The sequence below is a fragment of the Melospiza melodia genome, chromosome 5 (genome assembly GCF_035770615.1).
Source record: "Melospiza melodia melodia isolate bMelMel2 chromosome 5, bMelMel2.pri, whole genome shotgun sequence".
NCBI classification, from domain to species: domain Eukaryota; kingdom Metazoa; phylum Chordata; class Aves; order Passeriformes; family Passerellidae; genus Melospiza; species Melospiza melodia.
The window spans coordinates 35,007,696-35,031,094 of record NC_086198.1 but is presented as its reverse complement, the minus strand read 5'-3'; the positions used below and the strand labels follow the sequence as shown (position 1 = coordinate 35,031,094).

The 23,399-nt window shown below is 38.9% G+C and overlaps 1 protein-coding gene across 2 annotated transcripts in view; it reads right to left on the bottom strand.

The window, feature by feature from the left end:
• LOC134418554 (bifunctional heparan sulfate N-deacetylase/N-sulfotransferase 3) overlaps positions 1–23,399 on the bottom strand; it is a 52,205-nt gene that overhangs the window by 6,159 nt on the left and 22,647 nt on the right. For both annotated transcript variants that reach the window (XM_063157016.1, XM_063157017.1), the window contains exons 3-11: positions 21,702–21,789; positions 20,973–21,127; positions 18,024–18,209; positions 15,456–15,584; positions 6,341–6,523; positions 4,725–4,821; positions 3,752–3,875; positions 817–991; positions 287–457 (exon numbers count right to left, since the gene is read on the bottom strand). In XM_063157016.1, coding sequence (XP_063013086.1) covers positions 287–457; positions 817–991; positions 3,752–3,875; positions 4,725–4,821; positions 6,341–6,523; positions 15,456–15,584; positions 18,024–18,209; positions 20,973–21,127; positions 21,702–21,789 — 1,308 coding nt within the window. The remainder of the gene's footprint in view (positions 1–286; positions 458–816; positions 992–3,751; positions 3,876–4,724; positions 4,822–6,340; positions 6,524–15,455; positions 15,585–18,023; positions 18,210–20,972; positions 21,128–21,701; positions 21,790–23,399) is intronic.

Here is a 23,399-nt window from a genome sequence, read left to right as displayed (position 1 = left end):
ATGTGATAGTGTCTGCCTGGTCTGCTGTTATCACATGACACTCAGGGCTTAGGATGTGCATCTTTTCAAGCTTGACCTTACACGAGGCCAGAAGGAGGGTAATGATCTGTAGGATTATCCCCAACATCAGCAGTCAGCAGGCAAGACTTTTACAAAGGTAAACTTTAAGGACAGTGTGTATATACATATATATATGTATATATACACACACATATATATATATATATATAGAGAGAGAGAGAGAGAGAGAGAGAGGGGATGAGGATGTCAAGAGAGTCTTGTTCACCTGGTAAGGTGGGAAGTAAGTGAGCCATCTCTCAATGTGGGTAGCATACCATCCAGGTGCCAGGCATCTCTTCTGCAGAGCTCTGAGCTCAGAGGGGGCTCGAGGGCCAGCTGTGATCACCTGATAGAAGCTGAATTTCAGAGCTGCAGGATCTTCATGGGATCGCTGATGCTGGAAAAGAAGTGACATTGCTGGAACTTTACAGACCACAAAAGCTGGGGAAACAAGGCAAAACTCATTGCTCTGACAAAAATTTCTTAGCCTATCCTGTATTTTGAGCATTAACTATATAACTGTGTCTATATAATTATTTTTGTATGTGCTGATTGCATTAATTAATTAAGTAATCATTTTTACATGCTTGCATCATAGATAACTTGAAGAAGTGGTTACTGGTTTAACCCTTAAAATATGCCAGGTATCTCAGCCCATGGGTGATCACAGATGGTCAGTGACTACAGGGATATATCTGAGAGGATTCAGGGTGGATGCCTGGCCTGCAGCCTGCCCACGTTCTCCCAAGGGCTCACCTGGTACCAGGAGTAGGCGCGGTCCGACGGGTCAATGAGGATGGTGATGATCTTGGCCTTGGGGATGAGGGAAGCAGCTCTCCTGGGAGCTTCCTCAGAATGGAAATAGTTGGCACTTTTCTCAAAGAGGAAGTCAGTGGTGACATTAGAAGGAGTTGGAAAGAAATCCATGTACCTGGGAAAGCAATATCGTCCTCAGAATTACTTAAAAGTCACACAAAGGCTGATAAATCTGTTAAGCATACTTTATTCTATACTCAATTAAAATAAAAGCCTAAATGCAAAAACAAAAAAGAAAGCAAACCAAAGCTTACATTGTATCTTTCATCATATTTTACTCAGTACTAGCTTCCTCTCACTAAATGTAACTAGACATTACAGCTATTTTTTTTAACTGGATAAAAATGTTACAGTATTTATGTATTTAAAATTCACGAGTTCTCACTTTTCAGTCAGAACAAACTGCTGAAGTCTAAAGTATAAATTGAGTTTTCCAAATATGGCCTTTTGCTGACACCAACTGAACCGAAATACTGTAAGAAAAAGCTACTTAGTATCAATCAGATGCTTTTATTCATTTATTTTTCTGTGAGTCACATTTTGGGGGAAGTTTGGGTTGTAGTTGTTTTAGGGTTTTTTGTGAGTTTTCCTCATCTGTTATGAAGCTGTAGTTAAATTCCTGCAATTGCTTTGTCTCTAAGGACTTCTCTATCCCTGGCCCTCAGATCACTTCTTGTTATTGTTGGGGAAAACAATAAATAAAAAAATTTGGCCCTTTTGACTTTTCAGTTAACCTGTACTGAGAAAATAAATGTTTAAATGTTTGAATGTTTAAATGTTATTTAAACAGACTCTTCTGAAGACCATGCTCAAGGACAGATTTCCTCCAGTGCTTAGACTTTGCTCTGTTAATACAGATGAGCTACTTCCAAAACAAATGATGGGCTCTTGTTGGCTTTGAAATTGTAACCACTGAAGTCAATGGACTTTTATTTCCCAGAAGTGTTAGGGCTGATTTGATGAGAATGATGAAGCCGAGAAGGCTTTAGGGAAACTTGTCCAAGAAACCTGTAACAAAGCTTACATAAAGAAATGCAGGAAGGTTTAGACTTCTTAGAAGTCTAGACACAGGAATTTAGACTTCTTAGAACTCCTTAAAAGTTTTTAAAGAACTTCTTAGAAGTTTAGACTTCTGCATTTCAATGACAGCAAGAAGTTGTTATCAGTCAGTTCTTATCTTACTATTCTGCCATGTCTGTTGGAAGCCTGCAATTTACACCTACACAGCTTTCAAAAGGGCAATACTGAGGTTCTGAGGGCTAAAAGAATCCTCTTCTGCTTCTGTAGTTGGCCCTGCTCTAAATCCAACCCTGGACAAAGACTAAGAGGCAGCTCAGGGACAAAGCCCTATCTCCACAACTAAACCAAATTGAACTGATTGCTATTTGTGATTCTTGCAGGAATCCCAGCTAATTAATGGACTAATGAGGAGAGCCCTTGTATCTAATTACAAAGAAGCTCATTACAAGCTATCATTGAAGCACACTATCAGACTAGGTGGTCTGAGAGATCTGCCTGGCAGTTAGAATGCAAATCTAACAATTAGGCAACTACACCAAGAGGGAGTTCTGAGGATCTGAGACCTGGCAGGGGTGGCGGGGCACAGAGTGGGTGCTGTGGTGAGCACCTGCCCAAGGGCTGTGCCTGGTTTAGACAGGCTGCCCACTGTGAGCTTTACTCACAGTGCCACGTTAAAGTGAAGGTAATCTGACGTGTGTGTGGCAGCCACATTGTACCTGCACCTTAAGGAAGAGGATAAGGCAGGAGGAAAGGGAGAAGCAGCACAGTAGCTTTCCAGCAACATGAAAACACTGATTTTGTGGGAGAACGAGCCCGCTGCACTTGGGCTGCTCCATCAGTACGGAGCTGCTCTGCCTCGCCTGCACGTCCTCCTCACTGGCTGCCAAAGCCTCAGCAGCCATTTCCCAGTGCCACTCACTCATTCCTTCACCCAGCACCTCTCCACTGGCACAAGAGCTGACTCAGCACCCTTCCCAGTGAGAATGTGCCACAGCAATTACACCTCTGGGAACACGAGCTGTGTGCCAAACAAACTGCATCTGATGTGTCTGCACTGAGAGCACAAAACAGCCTTCACCCTGCTCATTTTATGGATGAATACAGAGTCAAAGGCAATAAAAGTATTCTCCCTTAAACTGGGGGCAAAATAAAGAAACAAGACAAGAAATCAATAATCCTTTCCTGGTGCTCCCCAGCTGCTACAGCATGTCAGCAGCTTTCATGCTGCAGTGCTTTACAGTGCAGCACTTGGGGAAAACAGAGGAATCAGGAGTGACCTTCAGGTGCAGCTGTGCCCACGGAGCCACAGTGAGTGTGGCAGCAGGGACACAGACTCTGTCTCAGCACCACTCACTGAGCCACACAGACCTGTTCTCCTAATTACCTGATCTTTAAAGAGCATTTTGAGAGGCTTTCCCTGCCCTCATTTTTTATTATTTACATTATTGCTACTGCTATATTCTGTTTAAAGGAAGAAATGCCTCTTCCTGATAGCATCTTTGTTTTTCTCCTAAGAAATGAGATTTTCAGCAGGAACATAACTTTTGTGCCCATATATCCAACTACCAACCATTATTGTCCCACTTTCAAAGGCATGTGTAAAAAGAAATACATTATTTTGTTACTGCTCTGCACATAATATCTAGATATTTACAAGAAAGCCTTACAAAAGTTAGTGCATTTAAGATATTCTGTAGTAAGATCATTATTCACTTGCTTCTCATTTCAGAAAGATACTGAAGGTTATTTCTTATCTCACTTTATATATGCACAGTTACCATTACCAACAGTAATGTCATTTTTCTATTGTTCACAATATATAAACTTTTATATTTATACTAATAACCCATCTTACCAATCAATCCCCCTGTGGTAGTTATTTCTATTAAAGAACTGTACCTCCTCAAAGGTTTTTGGGCTGGGGGAGTTACTAATGATGGAAGGATGCATGATCAGGAACAAATACAAGGCTGTAGTACCTGCAAATAGGATAAAAGTCCAAGATTTAAAATAAAAATATACACACACACATTTTTGGGGGGATCATAGCTGCAGATAGGACTAAATCAGCTTTATTCCATTTCAATTCACTGAGGGAATGTTGATTTATGTCACCTAAGATCCTGCACTTTCTGAGCTTTTAGAATTAGGACATTTAAATAACTGTAATTAGTTAATACAGACAACTGGGGTACCAGTGTTGAAATCTGTTTTTCCAACTTAAAATAGTAGTGTTTTAAAAAATAATGATTTATGTATTTGAGACTGTCACAAAGATAAGTTTTTAAAATCTTGCATTCATTTGCTTTTGGGGATTGGTGAAGATAAAAGGAATTTTGCAATTTCCTGATTACAGAGAAGAAAAATAACTATTGAGTAAATTTATAGATTAGTGCAATCTTGTAATTAAAACTGCCCATTAGGAACTTCTTGACTTGAAAAAAAATGCCAAGAAATAATATTCTATGAACAAGACACACACAAGAACTTGCAATTCAGAATCCAACCCATCTGAAAGATGTCTCTGTCCTGTCCTTTTCCTTCTTCCACTTTGACAAGAGCTTGTCTGTCTTGTTCACCTCTTTATTCAAGTTTACTCATTTTGACATAAAAAACCTGACACACACCTGAACCCTGCATTTTCAATGTGTACTGACTGCTGTCATAATTTACATGATTTAAGCTATATTTGCATGGTATCCAAAAATAACAAAATGCTGTTGGATGATCAAGATCTCTACAGAGCAACCTGAGTCAGCAGTGATGAATTGTTTTATGTATTTGAACTTCCACACAGCCTATCCTGTTGGAATAAAAGAAAATCTCACCAGTTTTCTGGGGTCCTACAACCAAGAATTTTGGTAACCGATCACAGGTTTTTTCCTTAGACCAGATATCTTTGTGCCGTTTGTCATCACAGGGGTTCTGCAATGGAGAAGAAAACTCAGAATTTCATTGGTAATCACATCTGAAAAGGTTCATATATAAATTACCTATTTTTCACCCATGTACAAATATTCTTACCAGGAATTATTATTTTTCCTTATGACTGAAAACCAATGCATTCCAGAACTATTCCAGTGACTCTGAATGGGATTTCCAATGTAACCAGGTCAGAACCTGATTCGCTTAAGAGTCTGGAATTTTTTTTAAGAAGCATGTTGAAGAAATATATCCTACACATATATAGTTGCCGCATTCCTGTAACAGCTACCACACTATATATGCTGCATTTTAAAACTAAAAGAGTAAGCTGATTATGATTTAAGGCTTTCTATTCACCAATACATATTCTGATCTTCCATTTCAAATCAGTACCTAATAGTAATATTTAATCTTTGCTGCTTCAATTGAATCAGTTTAAATTTGTTCTGGAAATGCTACTCACAAACAATTTTTGACACTGTTGTTTGGTAATACTGCACTGAGATGAAGAGAATTATCTTCATGTACCCCTCTGAGGCTTAAGAATATACATCTGTATTCAAAATCATATCAATTATGGACAAAATACACCACATACAGTAAGTCTTAGTGGCTGTAACTTAAAAATGTCTTTTTTTATCATTATAATTCTAAGTAATCATAATTTTCCAAGTAATTTGGCTACAGGGTAATTTCCATTTTAAAAATTATTCTTAGTATTATGTAAAATCCTTGACATTTCCCCCTCTAGTTCAATGTTTTATTCAAAACCAGCATGAATTCCAAGATGCATATTTAAGTACAAATTTGCAAGCTCAGGTCCTAAGTTGGCAATTCAATATTCAACGCTGGAAAACATTTTAGTAAGCAGGCTTAAATACATTTTAATGTTTGATTTAGTAAAGTTTGCTCCTTAGAGTATATCCACCAAGCCACCTTAATAAGATTTTATTTGGATTAATATTATCACTGTCAGGACTCAGGTATCTACAGCTTCTTGGCAAACTTTTTCCTTGGGCAGCTCCCAGCCTACTGTAAATAACTTCTGATTATCTCATCTACTTCCACCTGGCTAATTAGGGTATCCATGGTCTTAATGCTATTTTCTCTTCTTGGATGCCCTCTTCTTCTTACATACTTGGAGATAAACCCATTTCTTTAACTGCTAGAAGATGCATATAAATCTGCCTGTCAAATGCTTTAATCCAGTTAGTTCCAAAAGGAGAAGAGAAATAACACAACATGGACTTGCCTGCTTTTCCCCACATTTTTAAAGGCAAGTAGTGTCACAAATAAAACAAATTAAAGATAATTTTAATTGCACATCCTAATGCATATTAATTACATGGCCTTTAACAAGTGATGGGGACCACAATCACATCCTGAAGCTTCAGTTGCCTTTTTTATGGAACAAACTTAAAAATATACTGCTTTTCTCTACAAGAAACTGAAACAAAGAATTAAAAAACCCAAAAAACCACCAAGACAATTTTTTTCCGGTCTCTTGCTCAGCCTTCACCTGCCAGAGAGGGTCCTTCTGCTCAGGGAATAGCTCAAAATACTTGTGAGCCAGCTGGACGGGGGGCAGGGTTTGCAGTTTCAGGTTTGTCCAGGTATGCACGAAGTTGGCCAGGTTGACAAAGGTGTACAAGCCCAGGCGGTCGTTGCCGTAATTGGACAGGTGTGTCATGAAGATGCTGATCTGGGGAGACAAAAGGAACAGCACACCTCGAGTCTCTGCATCGCTAGATGGCACTGCAGCCCCAGGGAATGGAATTCTCATTGCATTCTGCTCTTTGGGCAGCAAGCCTCGGATCACACTCACACGGCCCTCACTGAATCTCATCCCTCTGCTCACATCAATTCCATGCAAGCAGTGAGGAAATCGCTGGAACAGGGGCCATGAGTTCTGGGAGCTGCAGGATGTGCAGTGCTGCCCTGGGCTGGGGCCACACTGCCAGCACCTTTATGTGCACTTACTTCAGAGCACACAGCAAAAACAGTGCCCGCTGCTTTACTTTAAGGGGAATATAAATGAAATATTAAAAAAGATATATATTTCTATATATTCTATACTTTAATATAATATCTGTTTATAATATACTACATCAGTTTATAACATAATATCTGTATATAATATAACATAGTATCTTTTTATAATATAATTTCTGTTTTCATGTAAGAGTAAGGATGCCACAGACCAGGGAAACAGCTGAGCTCTATTGCTGTGACTTTAATATGCAAAACAGATTAAAAAAAAAAAAAATCTGAAACCTGAGTACTTTCAAATAACTGCACGGAATATTCCCAAACAAAAAACACCAGAAGTTTGAAGGCTGCTGGTGTGTTACTCTCCCAATATCTTACTATGAAGGTGATACACCTTCATACACCCTCCCATTCCAGCCCTTGCTCCAACTGCACTTCTGCACTCCCAATGGAAGCAATGCTTCCATGGAGGTTTCTCACAGGAAGGGCATTTTTGGAGGGACCTAAACTGAGCTGGTGAACAGAGCAGGGATGCACAGACTGCAAGGATGGGCTCTCACGGACTGACAAAGGGCTGCAGACAGAACCCCCTGTTTTCTACAGTGATCCTTTTCCAAGGAAATTTTTCACTGATGTAACAGTCTGCTCTTGCACTGAAATCTGCAAACCAGTGATTTAAGTTTTTTTAAAGTACAACTCCCCCAAGATACACTCTCCAGACTAATTTCCATTAAAAAATTAGAAACATGACTCTTTTTATAAATAAATCTGCTAATGCCATGAATGAGCAATTTCTATTTAAAGTAAAACCTGAAGGAAGCCGCTTCAATAAAATAAAAGCTTATCATGGTCATAATGCTGAAATTAGTTCAGGAACTGAAGTTAATCTTTTGTAAAGGAATTCCAGTCCTCAGCTTCAAGAAAGAAAAAGAAAATAATGAAAACTGGTATTTACAGTAAAATCAGAAGATACACAGTGCTAAATCACTAGGAGATGATCTTTCTTTGTGGGTAGGACTGAGACTGAAAACCCCTTCCCTTTAGGCACCAGATGTGTAACCTTTTCAAGTTTCCTTTTTCATCTCAGTTCTCAAGTCAGGAACAGAGCAGCCACAGGACCACGTTGTTCTCACTAAAGTCACAATCAGCAGGTTTCCATAAAAAAGGTTACCCTGCTTTCCTGACAGCCCCTTTCTTTCCTACATGTGGGCTGAACTCTGACATTTTAATGTCAATTCATCTCCTGGCAACTCCTTACCTGCCAACAGCTACTGCACTGCCATGAAAGAAAAAGCAAAACAAGTTGAAAAGATTGCTAGCTCAGGGAAAATATAATTATTATTTCCCTGAAGAGAATATCACTGTAATTTCAAGAATGCCAGAACAGGCTCAGAAATTGACTGGACATATCATCATAAATAATTTCCAGCATACAAAACTGTGTCAGTGGAAGGGAAAAATTATCCAAGACCTAAGCTCTCATTTTAGTTATATTTTTTAAGTCAAATACTTTATGGTTAATTATTTACAGCACAAAAATGATCAAATGCTGGTTGAAAACTTAAATGGCTGAATCTTGTAAAGAAATCATACTTAGCCAAGCAGATACATGACTTTACATTGTAGAAAAAGACTCTTCTAGATGGCATCATAAATATCAGAATCAGCTGAGAGGGATGGTGGATCACTCCCCACTTGCCTGTGCAGAAGGATGGGAACACACACCAATCCCCTTCCATCTGCAGGTGGTGCCATTTCACACCAGGACAAAACACAATGATTATTTTTTCCCTTCCATACTGGGTTTATGATGCTGTAATTTGCTCTATTATACCATGTTCTGAGTAATTCAAACAAGTTCTAATTAACAAAAATCATTATTCTTTAGCATGCTATTAGTTGCAGAGAAAGATTTACTCTCTTGCTTCTAAAGATGTACTCTCTTGGAACCACCATCCTTTTAGGATTCCTTTAGGAGCTCTAAAGGGAATCCTTTGTGGCCACATCCCAAGGCTAGACCTAGTAAATAACACCATTTGTTCAAAAATCTTCCACCTCTGGGAAATGCTGTAAAACACAGAACTTCATATATTTCTTTATTCCTCCTTCAATAGGGAAGCAGCTGCGAATATATTTATATTTACTCTAACAAGCATTTTAACCTCCCTTTCAGATAAAAAGGGCTGATTTGATTTTATTATTTCCAGCACTCTTCTCGAGTAATTTCTTTCAGGCATCTCAGCATTTTCTTTATTTCAGTGCAGAAGGATCACCCTTTTTTAGCTGTTCCTCACAAACAAACCATCATCTTGGTTGCACTTCAATGCACGCTCTCCACGGGATTTAATATCCTTCACAAGGGAACTGAAATGGAATGCAGACAGTTTTTAAAATGATGCTTTGGGACTAAATCTGTCCTCTGGGCAGCAGCTCCTTTGCTACTCTCATACAATTTCACATCAGAGCTGCAAAGGTGCTCTGCCTTCTCCTTCAGCTTCTCCTCAGGATTTTCTTATTGCCCAGAGTGAAAGGATCTAAGTTTCATTTGCTCTCCTTCCTGAGTCCTGATCTTATTTGGGATTCTGACTGGTAGTGCAGAAATGTAGGGAAATGAGAACAAGCAGTCAGGAGACAGAGCTTTTATCTTTTTGACTGCTCATTCCATACAGTGTATTTCCTTACTACAACATTTCCCAGTTAGAGGCAATAGCTTTTAGGTCAACAAACCGGAGCTGAGATGGAGAAGGAGCTGCTGCTATTAAATCATGTCTCAGGAAAAGATGAACCAGCGTGATCTAATTTATGTATCAAGAGCAGAGAGATGCTTGATAAACAACTTACACAGAAGGAAACAATGCAGCAAGTTACCCAGCTTCTAGTGATGGATGTCAGCTGGCTGGGTATTTTAAAAAATACTGATCACTACAAAATCAAGATTATAAGGATCCTGCACCTATTGAAAATATACAACAAGGACACTACTCAAAGCAAGCTTCTGGAGTCTTAGTAACAGCTGCTGTTTTCTGATAAAACAGAGGAATGATATTACTCCCAAAGGAATGATATTAGCATTCCCAAGAGTGACTAGCCTTCCTAGGTCCCCTGGCTTCTTCAAGGAGTCTCTCTCAAGCTGCCAGGATCAGACCCCAGAGCAGAGAGAAGACTTTTTTTAGGTATCAACTGCAGCAGAAAGGGAAGTGGAGGGAAGTCTGAGACTCGCAGGACACTGATGATCTTGACGAGTTTAATTACTCTGGCATTTCAAATCTACAGCTAGAAGAGCTGGTATAAAAAAAACCAAAACAGGTAATGAACACTTATTACATACCAGGCACTTATTTTTTACCATATATAGATCCATTGCAGGCAATTCCAACTTGAATAAATTCCTACTAATAAACCAGTCATCAAGGTACTTTAGTCACAGGCACTATGTCACCCTCCCATCTGTGCAAGAACATAAGTAGCACTGAGGCCTCCCAACCCAATGAAGTTATGCACAACCCTTCAAATTGAAGTTAAATTGTGATTGACAATTAATTTTGTGGTCTCAGCTAGGTACTCACAGCAGATACATTACCAATTTGGAATATTGCTGCTATTTTAGCTACTGAGCACATGTTTACAGGCCATGAGAATACATCCAACTCTCACAACACCTATATTCCAATCAATTTGGCATTGTGCACACTGTTTGCAGTTCTCCTATTGTTTCCAAGTTACATCAAACAGTTTTGTTTCAGCTATTCAGAGTCAGTAACAGCAGGTTTTGCTCCATTAGACTGCCAAACTGATGGAACAACAAATCAGAGCAGAGTCTACATTGAATAAGTATTTTTAATAGCTGAAAGACAGTCCTTTCAGACCTGGATGCTTGCAGAAAAGCTGTGCTCAATTACACCACGGAGATTCCAGCCTGCAAGTCCCTTTTTAACCCTGAGGTTGTCCTGCTGCTTTCACAGCTGCCATGGACCTGTCCACTCCATTTACACAGTGGTGTCTCCACCATAAATACAATGGAGCCAGGGAAGAGTTATAAGCTCAAACAAAATCACGTATTTGATGTAGTTCTGAATTGTTGATCTGACAGTCAGGAACCTCAAGTTCATTTTCTGCAGCTGCTCATTCCCCTGCTGACTCAGTAATGGTAGTACTGTTCAAAAGACTTGCTTCACTTTAAACCACTGGCACAAAGCTTTCCATTCAAGAATTTTAAGGATCACAGAAGAGTAAAGATTTCTGATTGCCACAGTTTCCATGCATTTCCTGCCCACTGTTACAAGCAATCAGCTCTAAACAGACAGCTATTCTTGTCTGTTCCACAGCCCCTGCACAATGACTGTTCACTTGGGAGGGTTTTTTTCCTTTCTTATTCCACCCACAAAATACCAGACTCTGTCTGGCTTTTATGGGTGGATTTTGAAGAATAGATAGGAAGGCAAAGAATACCTGTGCTCTGCAGTCCGCCAAAATGCTTGGCCAAACTGGTTTCTCTCCCTGCCCCAACTGATGGCAACTATTGTTGGAGTTACAGGCATGAGAGGACAGGGGAGAGTGGAATTGATGCCTTTCTCACCCATGAAATGGGCTAAGCCTGTCAAACTGAACATCTCTCCTGCTTCTCACACTCAGAACAGTTAAATATGAGGTTGTGCCATGCAAGATGGACAGAAAGGGAAGATCTGAGTCTGAGTGTCTTGGATTTTGATTTTCTTCTGTAGTGCCAGTTCAGGGTCACACTAAGACACAGCAAGTTCTGCTGATGCTCATACAAATCCTCTCATTTTCAGTGCTAAAGGAGATAATTCCTCCCTTGCTGCAAGTCAATTAGCTTAATAACAGCTCTACTGACTGCAACTGGGGAGAGGTAAAAATTAGAAGAAAATAATACTTAGAACTGAACGCACACAAAGATGACAATTATTTTAAGATCAGTCAAAGTGCCTAAAGCATTGACAGCCTTTCCTCTTCATCAGCACTGCTGTAACCACGTCAAGAGCACACAGCTGGCTACACATTAGTTCCATTGTTGGGCTGTCAACCATTTGAAGGCTTTGACCAAATTCCTCTCCACAGGGCATTTTCCCTTTCCATCTGCAGACACACAGTGCTTTGCAAGGAAGTGCATGTAAGTGCACGTAATGCAATTACTGCATTCTGTTTGTTCTTCTTAGGGGCAGAAAAGGTACAGAAAAATTTCAAGAACTGTTGGTTACCCTTCAACATTCATCTCATAGGATAGAAAAGCTCCAGATCTGTATCCTCTGCAGTTCAAAGGATCTGAGAAGCAATGGTACAGTTGACAGCAGTGTCTATACTGACCTCTTCATTATACATAGCTCAAAAGCTAATGGCTCACTTCCTACAAGGGACACATTTAGGAAACTGGTACAATTTTGTTCTAAGAAACACTGAACAGAAATTTGTTTTACTAATCCAAGAACTTCATGGCATATTGCAGAGAGATGAATCTGAAATCACTGCAGATTCTAACTAGTTTATCAGGAAAAATACTTGCTAAAATGTTTTAAAGACAGTACAGTGGTATGAAAAGCAGTAACTATGTGAGACAATAAACTAAAGATGTGTCTGACTGGGTAAGATACTCATCACTACACACTTCTACAATGCACATTTTCTTTGCAGCTTTGCCCCAGAATTCCCTGGCTAAATCAGTGCAAGTCCCTCAACCTCCCTTAAAGTCAATTATTCAGCCGATAATGTGGGAGAAATAATGCCAGTACACCAACAATATGCTGCTGAAGCTTGCATTTTCTTTTCCTGTGAAACATTTTGCGCAAGATCCTGATACAGCACGATCTTGCCCAAGGGCTGCTGCAGCCAGCAAGATCTTTAACAGGAGATAGACACAAAAATATTACTTGAAGATTGGTAATAGTGCTCTCTTTTTCAGCTTGGTGGCACTTCAGAATTTGGGATGGCATACAGGAAGAGTGGTCAGGATCAGGTCCCAGCCACCAGTGCAGGGGTACCCATGCAAACCACAGGAACACAACATGCCAGTCATGAGATTTGCTGCTCCTGCACCAGTGCAGCTGCTGGTTCCCAGTTCCACAAACAGCATCTGCAGAGCAGCATTTCCTGAGGCCTTTCATACCTGCAGAACACCTGCTCTGGGAACAGGGCATCCCCCTGCTTTTCAGGACAAAAACTCACACTGCACACACAGTCCTGTGGCTTTTGTGGTTTATCCTGCACATGGTGGTTGAACAAGCACACTGTAAGCAGGCAGAGACTCTCTTACATCACTGCACAGCCAAAGCACTGAGAAATCCTGGGCTTCATTCTTAGGGGCACTTATTTCAGAGTAGGGTACTCAGCTCCTGAAGTCTCAGCCTGGTAACTTACACTTCAAAAATTATATTCACTTCCAAATTAAATAGAATGAAGAAATTTGTTAAGATTAACATTTAATCCACATTCACATTTTCCAGGTTTGGAAACTATTTATGTACTCATTATTGAGAACATTGTTTATCTGACATTGTAATGATTCATGGGCGGTGTTTTCTCTTAGTTTTGTATCAGTGAAAAATAACATTTTGAAAATGCCTCATAATGGAATTTTTGCATCCTCTCAACAGCTGTGTTTCACATAAAGAAAACACAGCCATTTTAATGAAAACACAAGAAAGCTTATGAAATCCAAAATGCTAGTCCATAGTTTGAATCCTGAAATTACTTAGTCTTCATTTTAATGCCTATATTTCTGCCCAACTCTGACTTGCAAACAATGACATAAATATATGAAAAACCTAAACCCCACAAATATAAAAATCTCAGTCTTTAAACTGACTATGTGTCAGGTTAATGCTTAGAACCTCAGGAACTCTTTACAGGCAGATATTTAGAAACCAGATGCATTGTCTTTCCAAAGGCATTCGTTAGAAGGGGTCTTGGGCAGATTTTAGCATAATATTCATTTACAGTTATATTTAGAAAACACTGCATTTTAGCTTCTGTTCTTTTAGCCTGTAGTGTATTTAGGATATCATAATTTTCAGAAGTAGGTGATCCCACAGTCTGCACAGCAATGCATGAATCAAAGACCTAACTGTAATGTGTAAAAAGACATTACTGTACTCACATTCCAGGATGTCAGGCAGACATGATCAATCCTCCATGATGAATATCAAAAATCAGGGATATTTCACTGCTTGTTTTATCTTCCATTCCCTTCATTATTATTATTTAAAAGGCTTATGCCTCAAGAATACATATTAAATTTTGCTGCTTCCCTACATTGCAAAATAGTTTTTGGCTGTTGTGGCTTTATTTCAAGGTGGAATATATTTTGTCCTGACTCAAAATACTGTTCTGTGCCTTCCTCTAATTTGCTCACCGAGTAACTTCTAGTCAAACCCCACATATTGCCAAAGGACTGCTATGGTGCCAATGCCCTCCTCACCCAGTGAATTTTCCAGGTCTCAGCTCTATTAACCTGGGGTTGGAAGCAGATGGACTTGAAGGTCCCTCCCACCCTCCACCATTCCATGACTGATTCTATGCTGTGCCTGGAATGACACACATCCTCAAAGCCAGGACTGCAACACTGTCACCCTCTAGAAGGGAAACCACACGTGTGCTATGGAAATAAAGTTTTTATTTCCCAATTCTGCTATGTGAACATGAAAAAGGGGAACAAAACACAGTAACTGCTCTCAAAGAGCCAAAACTATAGCCTGAAAGAATCTGGGGCTTACAAAATACACCTCAATATAAATTGCTGAAATAGCTTTCAGAAATTGTTTTCCTTTGGACTGCATTACATTGCAGAAGATTAAAAAAGGGCACATAACATTTAGGTTTATTAAAAAAATATTTAGGTTATTCCAAAAGATTTGAGTGGAAATATGTTTTGTTCCCTTTGGTGTTCCCAGTGACTACATTTCTATAAAACAGGAGAACTTCATTTATATCTTTGATTTGGATCCCAAATGAAAACCTCATGTAAAAGCTTGTCTAAGAGGTCAGTTTTGAGGCAGCTGACCTAACCCCACACCATTCTGAAATACTACACTGCTCTCTTCTGTCAGTGCTCTGTAGTTTCAGCACCTCACTTCTTGTTTATCTCCATTAAAGAGAAATGAAAGGTTAAGCAGATATGGTTCATTTACTCAGATCTTTTCTTTTAACTGTGTGATTCTTTTACTTGGATCTCTTCTTTGAAGCTGCTATGAGAGAGCAACTGAAATTTCTCTGAACTGATTGGAGCCCAAGCATTCCTTGCTTGCAGCCTTCTCACCTCAATAAGTGCTCCCAACACTTGGCATCACGACTTTGGCACAGCAGAGAAATGAACTTTACCTGAGATACTCACAGCAGTTCTTCACATTCTAATTCTCTGAAATATTAAATCTCAGGGGTCTTATTTCATGCAAAAAGTAAAGAACAAGACAGGCTGGCACTGCTGCATTACTAACAACACAGATATCAAAAAAAGGTGGAGACTGCTTTGTACAATTAACAGAACACACACCTTAATTTAAATAACTGAAAAAGCAAAAGAACTCACTGTCAGTAACCATTACTGTTTAGGAGACTCAGCTGAACAGCCCTGGAGCATTCAGTGACTTTTTCTTCAATAATTTCAAAAAAACATTTAAAAATTGCACTGTACTTACTGGATTGAGAACCACTGTGAAGAACAACTCTCCTCCTTGAATACTTTTGTCTAATTCCTTTGGACCTCCAGGATACTCTTTATAGAAAATAGTGTGGGTGAATAAGCCACAAGTTTGCCTTGGAAGCACCTGAATTTATGAAAAATACATTAAAAATTCAAGAGTTTATACTTTTAATGAGATGATAAAAGTCAGAGAAGTAACACAGATAATTGCTGGGTATATTTGGCCTCTCAACTTTGCTGGAAATCAATACTGATCTAGATAAATTATTATCACTGAAATCATAGCATCCAAACATTCATCATTTTTTGTTTGAAACTGGAGACTGATCTCTATCACCAAATTACAATTCCAGAGCCTCATCCAACTCATCCTGTCCATAACACCTCATCCTAAATCCAAGTATTTGAAGTCTGGAGATTTAAAATAATGTGAAAGATAATCTAAAATATTGTCAGTCTATATCGTATCAATCAGTTCCACTTTTATCTGAATGATGGCTTTGTTGTAAATTTAAACTGCAATTGGAAAGGTAAATTGGGTTTTCTTTGGCTTAGGCATCACCACCAATAATTCCACTACGACAAATAGGGAAATTTGTCAGTAATGCTCACCTTGTAATAAAGATTTACTTCTCATTCAACTGCGCTATTTTTTAAGACTGGTTGAAAGATGCAGTACAAGCAAAATTATTTTCAAAAACATTCCAAGAACCAATCTTTTGAATATGAAGAACTTCTAAATGCAGTTATGTTTTTCATCAGAAACTCAAAATATTTTCTCCTGAATTCAGAAAATAATTTACTGAAGAGTATTCCAATTATGTCTATTCCTTATGGAAAATCAACAGCTGAGTATGGATGTTCATGTATAATGCTTAACTGGGATTGTTATGATAGATTAACTTTTTAAGCATACAAACGCCTTCTTTAACACTGGCTGTGGTTTTGTAGTTACTTTTTATTTCCTGCAGTTCAATTTCTCAACATGTTTTTTCTTGTGAATAGAGAATACTGTGATCATGAATTGTAAATTGTGTTGTCAGAAAATGTATGGATTTTGTACATCTGCTATAGACTTGCCAAAGTTTTTAACAAACCTTTGCTTTTCACAGAAGAAATATGAGAACAATTTTTCACAGAGGCAGGGAATGAAGCTGTACTGGATGGGAGGTGCTCTGACAAATCTTACATAGCAATGCTCCTACTGAGTGTGTTCATTACTATTAGCCTGCAGATGTAAAATATTGATGCATTTGCCCTGGAGAACTGAGAGCTTGAGACTCCCTCAACAGGTGGTTTTATATGACTCGTTTTGGAAATAGATTTTTGGCTGCAGTGTCCTTGTGTTAAATCTCATTATGTGTCTTCAAATGACGTGTTTTTACAAATATTTATGGAAGGGATTTTTGGAGATTCTGAGTCAATCTGTCTTCCCCAAATGCTTTGTGCTCCCTAAGCACATCCACAAACCCATTATTTCACATGCAGTGATTGCTTTGAGGAGTATAAACTGTAGCTCAACTCTACATTGGTGTCAGTTTTGTTCCTAGATTTCTGGAGATCATTTTCATTTGCTTCACCCAAAAATAGATCAAAATGCTAAATTACTACTGCTTAGCTTAGCAAAGTGGTATCCATGGCAACCCAAGAACAAAACCAGAATTCTGTTCTAAGTGTTGTGCCAAGGCTCTGAACCTCCCCAAAGTGCCTGCTGCAGCCAGAGGTACAACAGGACCCCATTTACTGCTCCCCCATATGCTCCAAAAGAAAGTTACTTGGGAACATGCCACCAAGTATTTTGAAAAGCTGTTTTGAAACACTTCTGAGGTAATACTGATGAGATGTGAACCCAAAATAGCCTCCATCTCAGTGCCCAGATGGAAACAGCACAACCCTTCCATGTCAGTTGGGTACAAAAGCCCTTCCTTTGGCAAACGTGGCTGTCAGTGACAGTGCTGAGAGTTAGGAAATTCAGCAAAGCAGTGGGATTTGAGAGCACTTGGGTAGCCTGGAGGTGGTGTGGGGGGTGTCTTCTTTCCCCACAGCTCCTGAGGCTCTGGGTTAAACCAGGCTGCAAAGCCCAGCTCGTATTTGTGTATGGCAGGAAGCCAAACAAGGGCAACCATGCACAGTTCACAGGGAAGACAAAAATATGTACCCAGCCAGATCCAGATTCTGAGGTGGCATAATCTGGCAATACTCTTTTGCAGTTAATGGTACCATACAAATTTAAAACCTGATCGAAATCTAACCCAGCAGAGTGTGTTAAATGATGCTAAATTGACTTTTTGCTCGAGCTCTCTGAACCAGCATTAACCACAGGACTAGAACAGCTAACAGCCTGTTAACTGCTGTCAGCAGGGTGCCACCTTTATCAGCAGAAACATCACCAGCAACAGACTGATTTTAATTAACAAGACACTGTGAAATATACCTTGCTACTTATGCACAGCAATGTGTGCTTCTCGCAGTGTGAACTCTCAGGATACCCTGCTTTTCCACTTAAAAGGAAATGGTTCATGAAATGGCAGAGTACAAAATGAACATCAGCAACACAACTCACCATGATGTTTTTGTGGATGAAGCCTCGTCTATACCTTGCAGGTTTCAGATGTGGGTATTCTTCTGTGCTGGTTACTCTGATGTTCCAGACCTTTTTCCAGGCATCATAAAGTTGAACATGTACTGGATAGACTCCTGAGTGGTGTGGAGCCACTGCATAGCCCAAGTCAGTTGGAATACCATGTTCCTAAGACATGACAGAACAATGGCTGCACTCAAAAAAAATAAACTTGATGTTCTGGTATTTCTCATTTGCTTTGTTTGTAAAAGACCAAGAACAGGTCTGAAATTCAAACAACGGTAATATCAAAATACGATTATGTGGAAGGAGATGGAGGGCAGCATGGTGAAGGCAAACCACAGGATTGTAAGACAAAACCTTTTTAGAAAATATTTTTGTGAGTAGGCAGGGAAGAAGGATATAAATGCATTTTACACTGGTTTATTCAATCTACATGAAACAGAAAGCTGCACACTTCCCAGTTCTTGCAAGTAATTTGTTCACAAACTCTGATTTCAGAGAGATAATCACTGGCACATACTCAACACAACACGTAGCATTTGGCAGCTACAACTACAAAACCACAATTTCCACTACATGTCCCTTCATGATTACTTGGATGAGGAGCTGAATTTCAGAGTTACTGCATCTCCCCTCTAGTCCATTCAAAAGACAAATCCATTTTCAAAAAGCAGCTGAACTATTTCAGTGTCATGTTACAAATGGCAGACAGTTAACCAGTTGTAACAATCTACAGGCAGAGGCTGTACAGCAAACCCTGCTGTAGCACATTGCCTATTTTTGAAGACTGCTGGCATTTGTAACATGACACTGAAATAGTGTCATGCATTTTCCTTCAGGTGACTTTTCAAAGGAACAGTTTATAGCAGATATTCCTTGTAGTCTGATCAGAGGAATGCACAGTCCGTAAGACATCATTTTGCCATGATTTAGGAAGACTGCCTTTGTACTGCCTTTGAATTGTTAGAGTTTTTAATATGACTTGAACTGATACAGTCATCACCACCATTTCCTAATAATACTGTGCATGCAAAGCATTGGCTGATACCTGGACCTCTTCCTTTGAATCAACTAGGTACTAAGGAACATGAAAATCTCTAGAAAAATGGGTGTGTGCTGTTAGTAAAACCATTTATTGTGTGTAACAGAACACACCTGGTTCAGTCACATTGGAGAACCCCGAGTTCTCTATGTTTAAAGAATGGTAAAATTCTTGTTTGCCTTTAGGAATTTATGGCACACATAAAGGGCACCATGTGTAATCTGCCAAGCAGGAATGAGTAACATCTGCCCTCCTGGCTGTACTGCATGAGAAGATAAAGAGTAGATACTCCATCAGTTACACTGCTTCACACGATTTAATTCCATCACAGATAATCCAATTCTTCCTTTTATCTTTCTTACTGCCCTTAAGCATGCATAAACATCAGAAAGGAAAATATTCACAGATCATGTTAGAAACTGCATTCTCTAACATTCCACTGCATCTCCTTCATTTATCTATAAACAAAAGTCTGATTTTTAAGGCTTCTCCCCTCGAGTTCCACAATAGGCAGTAATAAGAACATAATCTAAATCTTTCACTCTAATAAGGGGCCTATCATCTTCAATGAATTAGTGTCTCCATTATTCCTCACTGACTGTTATACTCCCCAGTAAAGCATCTCCCACACAATACACACATTGAGTGAATAAAGCACCAGGCATCAGCAATTCTGGCCTCTTTCAAAAAAGTGGCTACTTCTCTATGTTATTAATTTAAGTGCTCTGAGCAAATGAAACATAGTGAGTAGCTTCATGTCTGTATGTCTAAACATGAAAAAAAATTAACAGAAAATATTTGTAAGCTTTAAGAGCATTGAAAGTAGCAAAGAAAATGGCAACTGCTGAAGTTACATAAACCAGGGCTGAAAATGCATTATCCTTATACCACTCTAACAATTACATCTTGCACATTAATCCCAGAGGATGTCTTAGGCCACACAGAACTACAAGGACCATTTGATTTCCAGTGGAGCTTGCACCAGCACACAGAATCATATTAAAAGGGCAATTCTGGACACAAGATTTTTAAATTTCCAGGAATCTAACACCTATTGCAAAGCTTTCTTGAAAGGAAACATTAAAGCAGAGCTGTCCTGTACTCAGTACAACTACAATTCACAGCAAACTAGGTGAAGTCTTTGAAAGAAAGCATATGTCTCACTTAAAAGTCAAGATTTCAAATAAAACCTTTAATTGGCTGATAGTCAGGTCTATCCTTTTCTCCTACACTCACTGACACACGACCATTAAATGCACTCTTTGTTGTTCTGCTATTTCAAATCCCCCTGCTCCTTCCAGGAACAAAGCCATCACCTGCCAGCTAAAGAGCAACCAGGGGAATTCGAAAAGGAAGAAGTAAAATTAGGCTGTTGTAAGAGCAAAAGCAGTTCAGCAAACAAGTTATGTCTGCTGAGATATTTTGATACAATTAGGTCTTAACACCAGACCCCCTCTTCAGACAAATAACATGTTTTATATATGGCATTTTTTGTTTATTGTATGCATTTAACTGTGATCTGTTTCTCCAATATCCTCAGACCTAAAATTGGTTTTGATTTTTTCTTATATTCTCACTGAAACATTTTGATTCAGAGCTTTGTTGTCAATAAATAATTAGTAAAGGCAATGCTTTTCAAAACAAGTTTACATAAAGTTGATGCAAAGGGAATATATAAGATGTTACTGGGTATCACTGCAGAACTGTATCTTTGAAAATGTGGCACACTTATCTAAGCCTAACATCCAGTGGTTTCACAAAGTCATTTGATACCTTTCAATGGAGTATTTATTCTTTCAGAAACTTGGGGGGTTTTTTGCTAGTCTAAACAGAATAATGGTTTCTGAGTACCTAAATTAAATAAAAAATGCAGAAATATAACTCACCAAGGCGAATTTTTTGTTGAGGATCATCTGCTCCACCAGTGAGGACTCATTGTGGAAGAGGTGTGGCTGCATGTGACTCCACATGTGGGGAAACCACCAGAAATCATCCACAGATCTCAGCAGCAGATCATCACCTTCATCCTCCTCCTCCGTCCCTGCAGAGGGAATTAAAAAAAAAAAAAAAACAAAAAACCCAAACATTTCTGAAGTAAACTTTCTACTTTTATTATATTTTTACAAATGTTGGAAACAGTAAGAATGATGTTAACATAATAAACTGCAACCAGTTAAAATACTTCCTGCTGAGGCACTGCTGACAACATGGGACAGTCAGGAGCACTTGGCTGGCCCACATCCTATTTAATATTCTTTATCTATCCTATTTCTATATAGTTTTAAAACAAAATTATTTTAAGGGATAATATATACTGATATATTTCTACAGTAGAGATGAAACAATCACAAGGATGAACTGTGGTAGCTCAACAGATGCCTCAGTGAAATCAATACAAAATTTTAAGTGATTGGTGGAATTTGCCACTCAAAAGCAGACTGAAAGAAGCTAAATTTTAATAGAAGGGGAGAGGCATTTAATCTGTTCCATACCAGCAACTAATGCAGGAACACAGCATAGTAAACACTCTATGCTGTGACTCTACCATTCCTACTTGTCCTCACACTACACAGAACACCATCAAAATCAAAGTAATTTTAGTGTTTGATTCTTACCTGTGTGATAAAATTTTCCTGAAAATCCCAGGTTGAAAGTAAAATTTGTAATCTGGGCTCTCAAAAGATTCTGAGTATCAAGCAGGGCCTGAAAAAGAAGCAAACTAGCATATAAACATACCTGTAGAGAACACAACCTGGCACACAAACTTAATATAACAATATAAATATTTTTACAGTTGTGTGCCTTTTCGATTGGTTTTGCTATTTAAAAGCAGCTCTTTATGCATGACAGAGAAGTACAGATATTTTTATTAGCACATAAAGATTAAAGACCGCATGAAAACTCCATCATTTTCCTCATGAAGATAACCAGCTACTAAATGCTGGGTTACTCCCTGAATCATGAGAGAGGAAAACACAGGCACATGGAGAGAAAAGACCTTCCAGCAGTTCCTCAGTAAAGCTGGGCCAGAGCCAGGAATTCATTTCAGATCTCTTGTGCCCCCAGCACTGCTCCATTCACAAGAGTGAAGAGCAATTATCAGAGTTACATTGCTCTGCATCAGCTCAAGTACATCCACAGCATTTCAGTCATGTTTCAAAATCATGGGCAAGGCAAAAAGAAAAATCTAGAGGGACAGCAAGAAGCTAAATCAACCCTACTCCACATCAAAAAACTGGATTGCAGATTCCCCCAAATTCTGATTAATTTCTCAGACAGTGAGCATACTGACTGTCAGCATCTGCGTACTTGAACTAAAGTACAAACAAAAAAAAAACAGCATGTAGGAAGAAGGGGGAAGCATTATTCATCAGGTACAGCTTCACTCATTGGTTTCAATATGCTCTTCTTGATTTGTTACTCCTAAAATTTACATATCACATTCAGGAGTTCACTCCCAGACTCTTACACCCTGCTGTTCTCTCCTTCAGCCTTCCAAGTGGAACACAGAAATCCAGTTTTCCAAACTTTGCAAAGCAAAAACAAAACAGACGAGCAAAGGCCACAGAAAAGTTTTCCAAGTCAACATATAGTACAGCACAATGGTTTTAATAAATTGGTTGAAAACATTTCTATTGTCAGAGAAGTATGACTGTGCTATGAATGGGGAATGTATTTAACTGCACAAAACCGATTAAAATGACTGGAGATTTTCAAAGGTTGAAAGGTATAGTAGGCACTCTACTCTTGAAATGCAAAGACAACTTAGTGCCTTAAAAATATGATCCAGTAATTTTAATTACTTTCCCTGGACATTTTCATTATAGAAGTGATCAGCCTACAATAATATGCCAATGACAAAAAAAATAGTAGAGAGTCCAATCCAGTAGAAGTATTAAGCATTGTATACACTCAACTTAAAATTCCTTAAAATATGACCCATTTTACAGATTGAGGCAATATCCACCTTATTAGAGCACACAAGCTCTTCAGGTCTTTCCCATCATCTTTCACTGCAAAGCCTGAAAACTGTCCTGTGAACAAGAGACATTCTTAAGGAATGAGCAAAATGAAGCACGGAATGGAGATAATTGAACCCAAGCTCCAGACTTATGAAGCAGAATATTAAGTGAAAAATCTTGCAATGCTGTTAACAAGGGCTTTTGCACAGGCTGAGAGTGCAAAGATCTCCAAGGAAGCTTCTTATTCTAATAAAAGGCAGCACATCTGCACAGGACTTCGATGAAAACCAACCCTGGGCTGCTCAGAATCTATTCAATGAAATAACCTCATCTCTGCATGGTTAAAAAGGT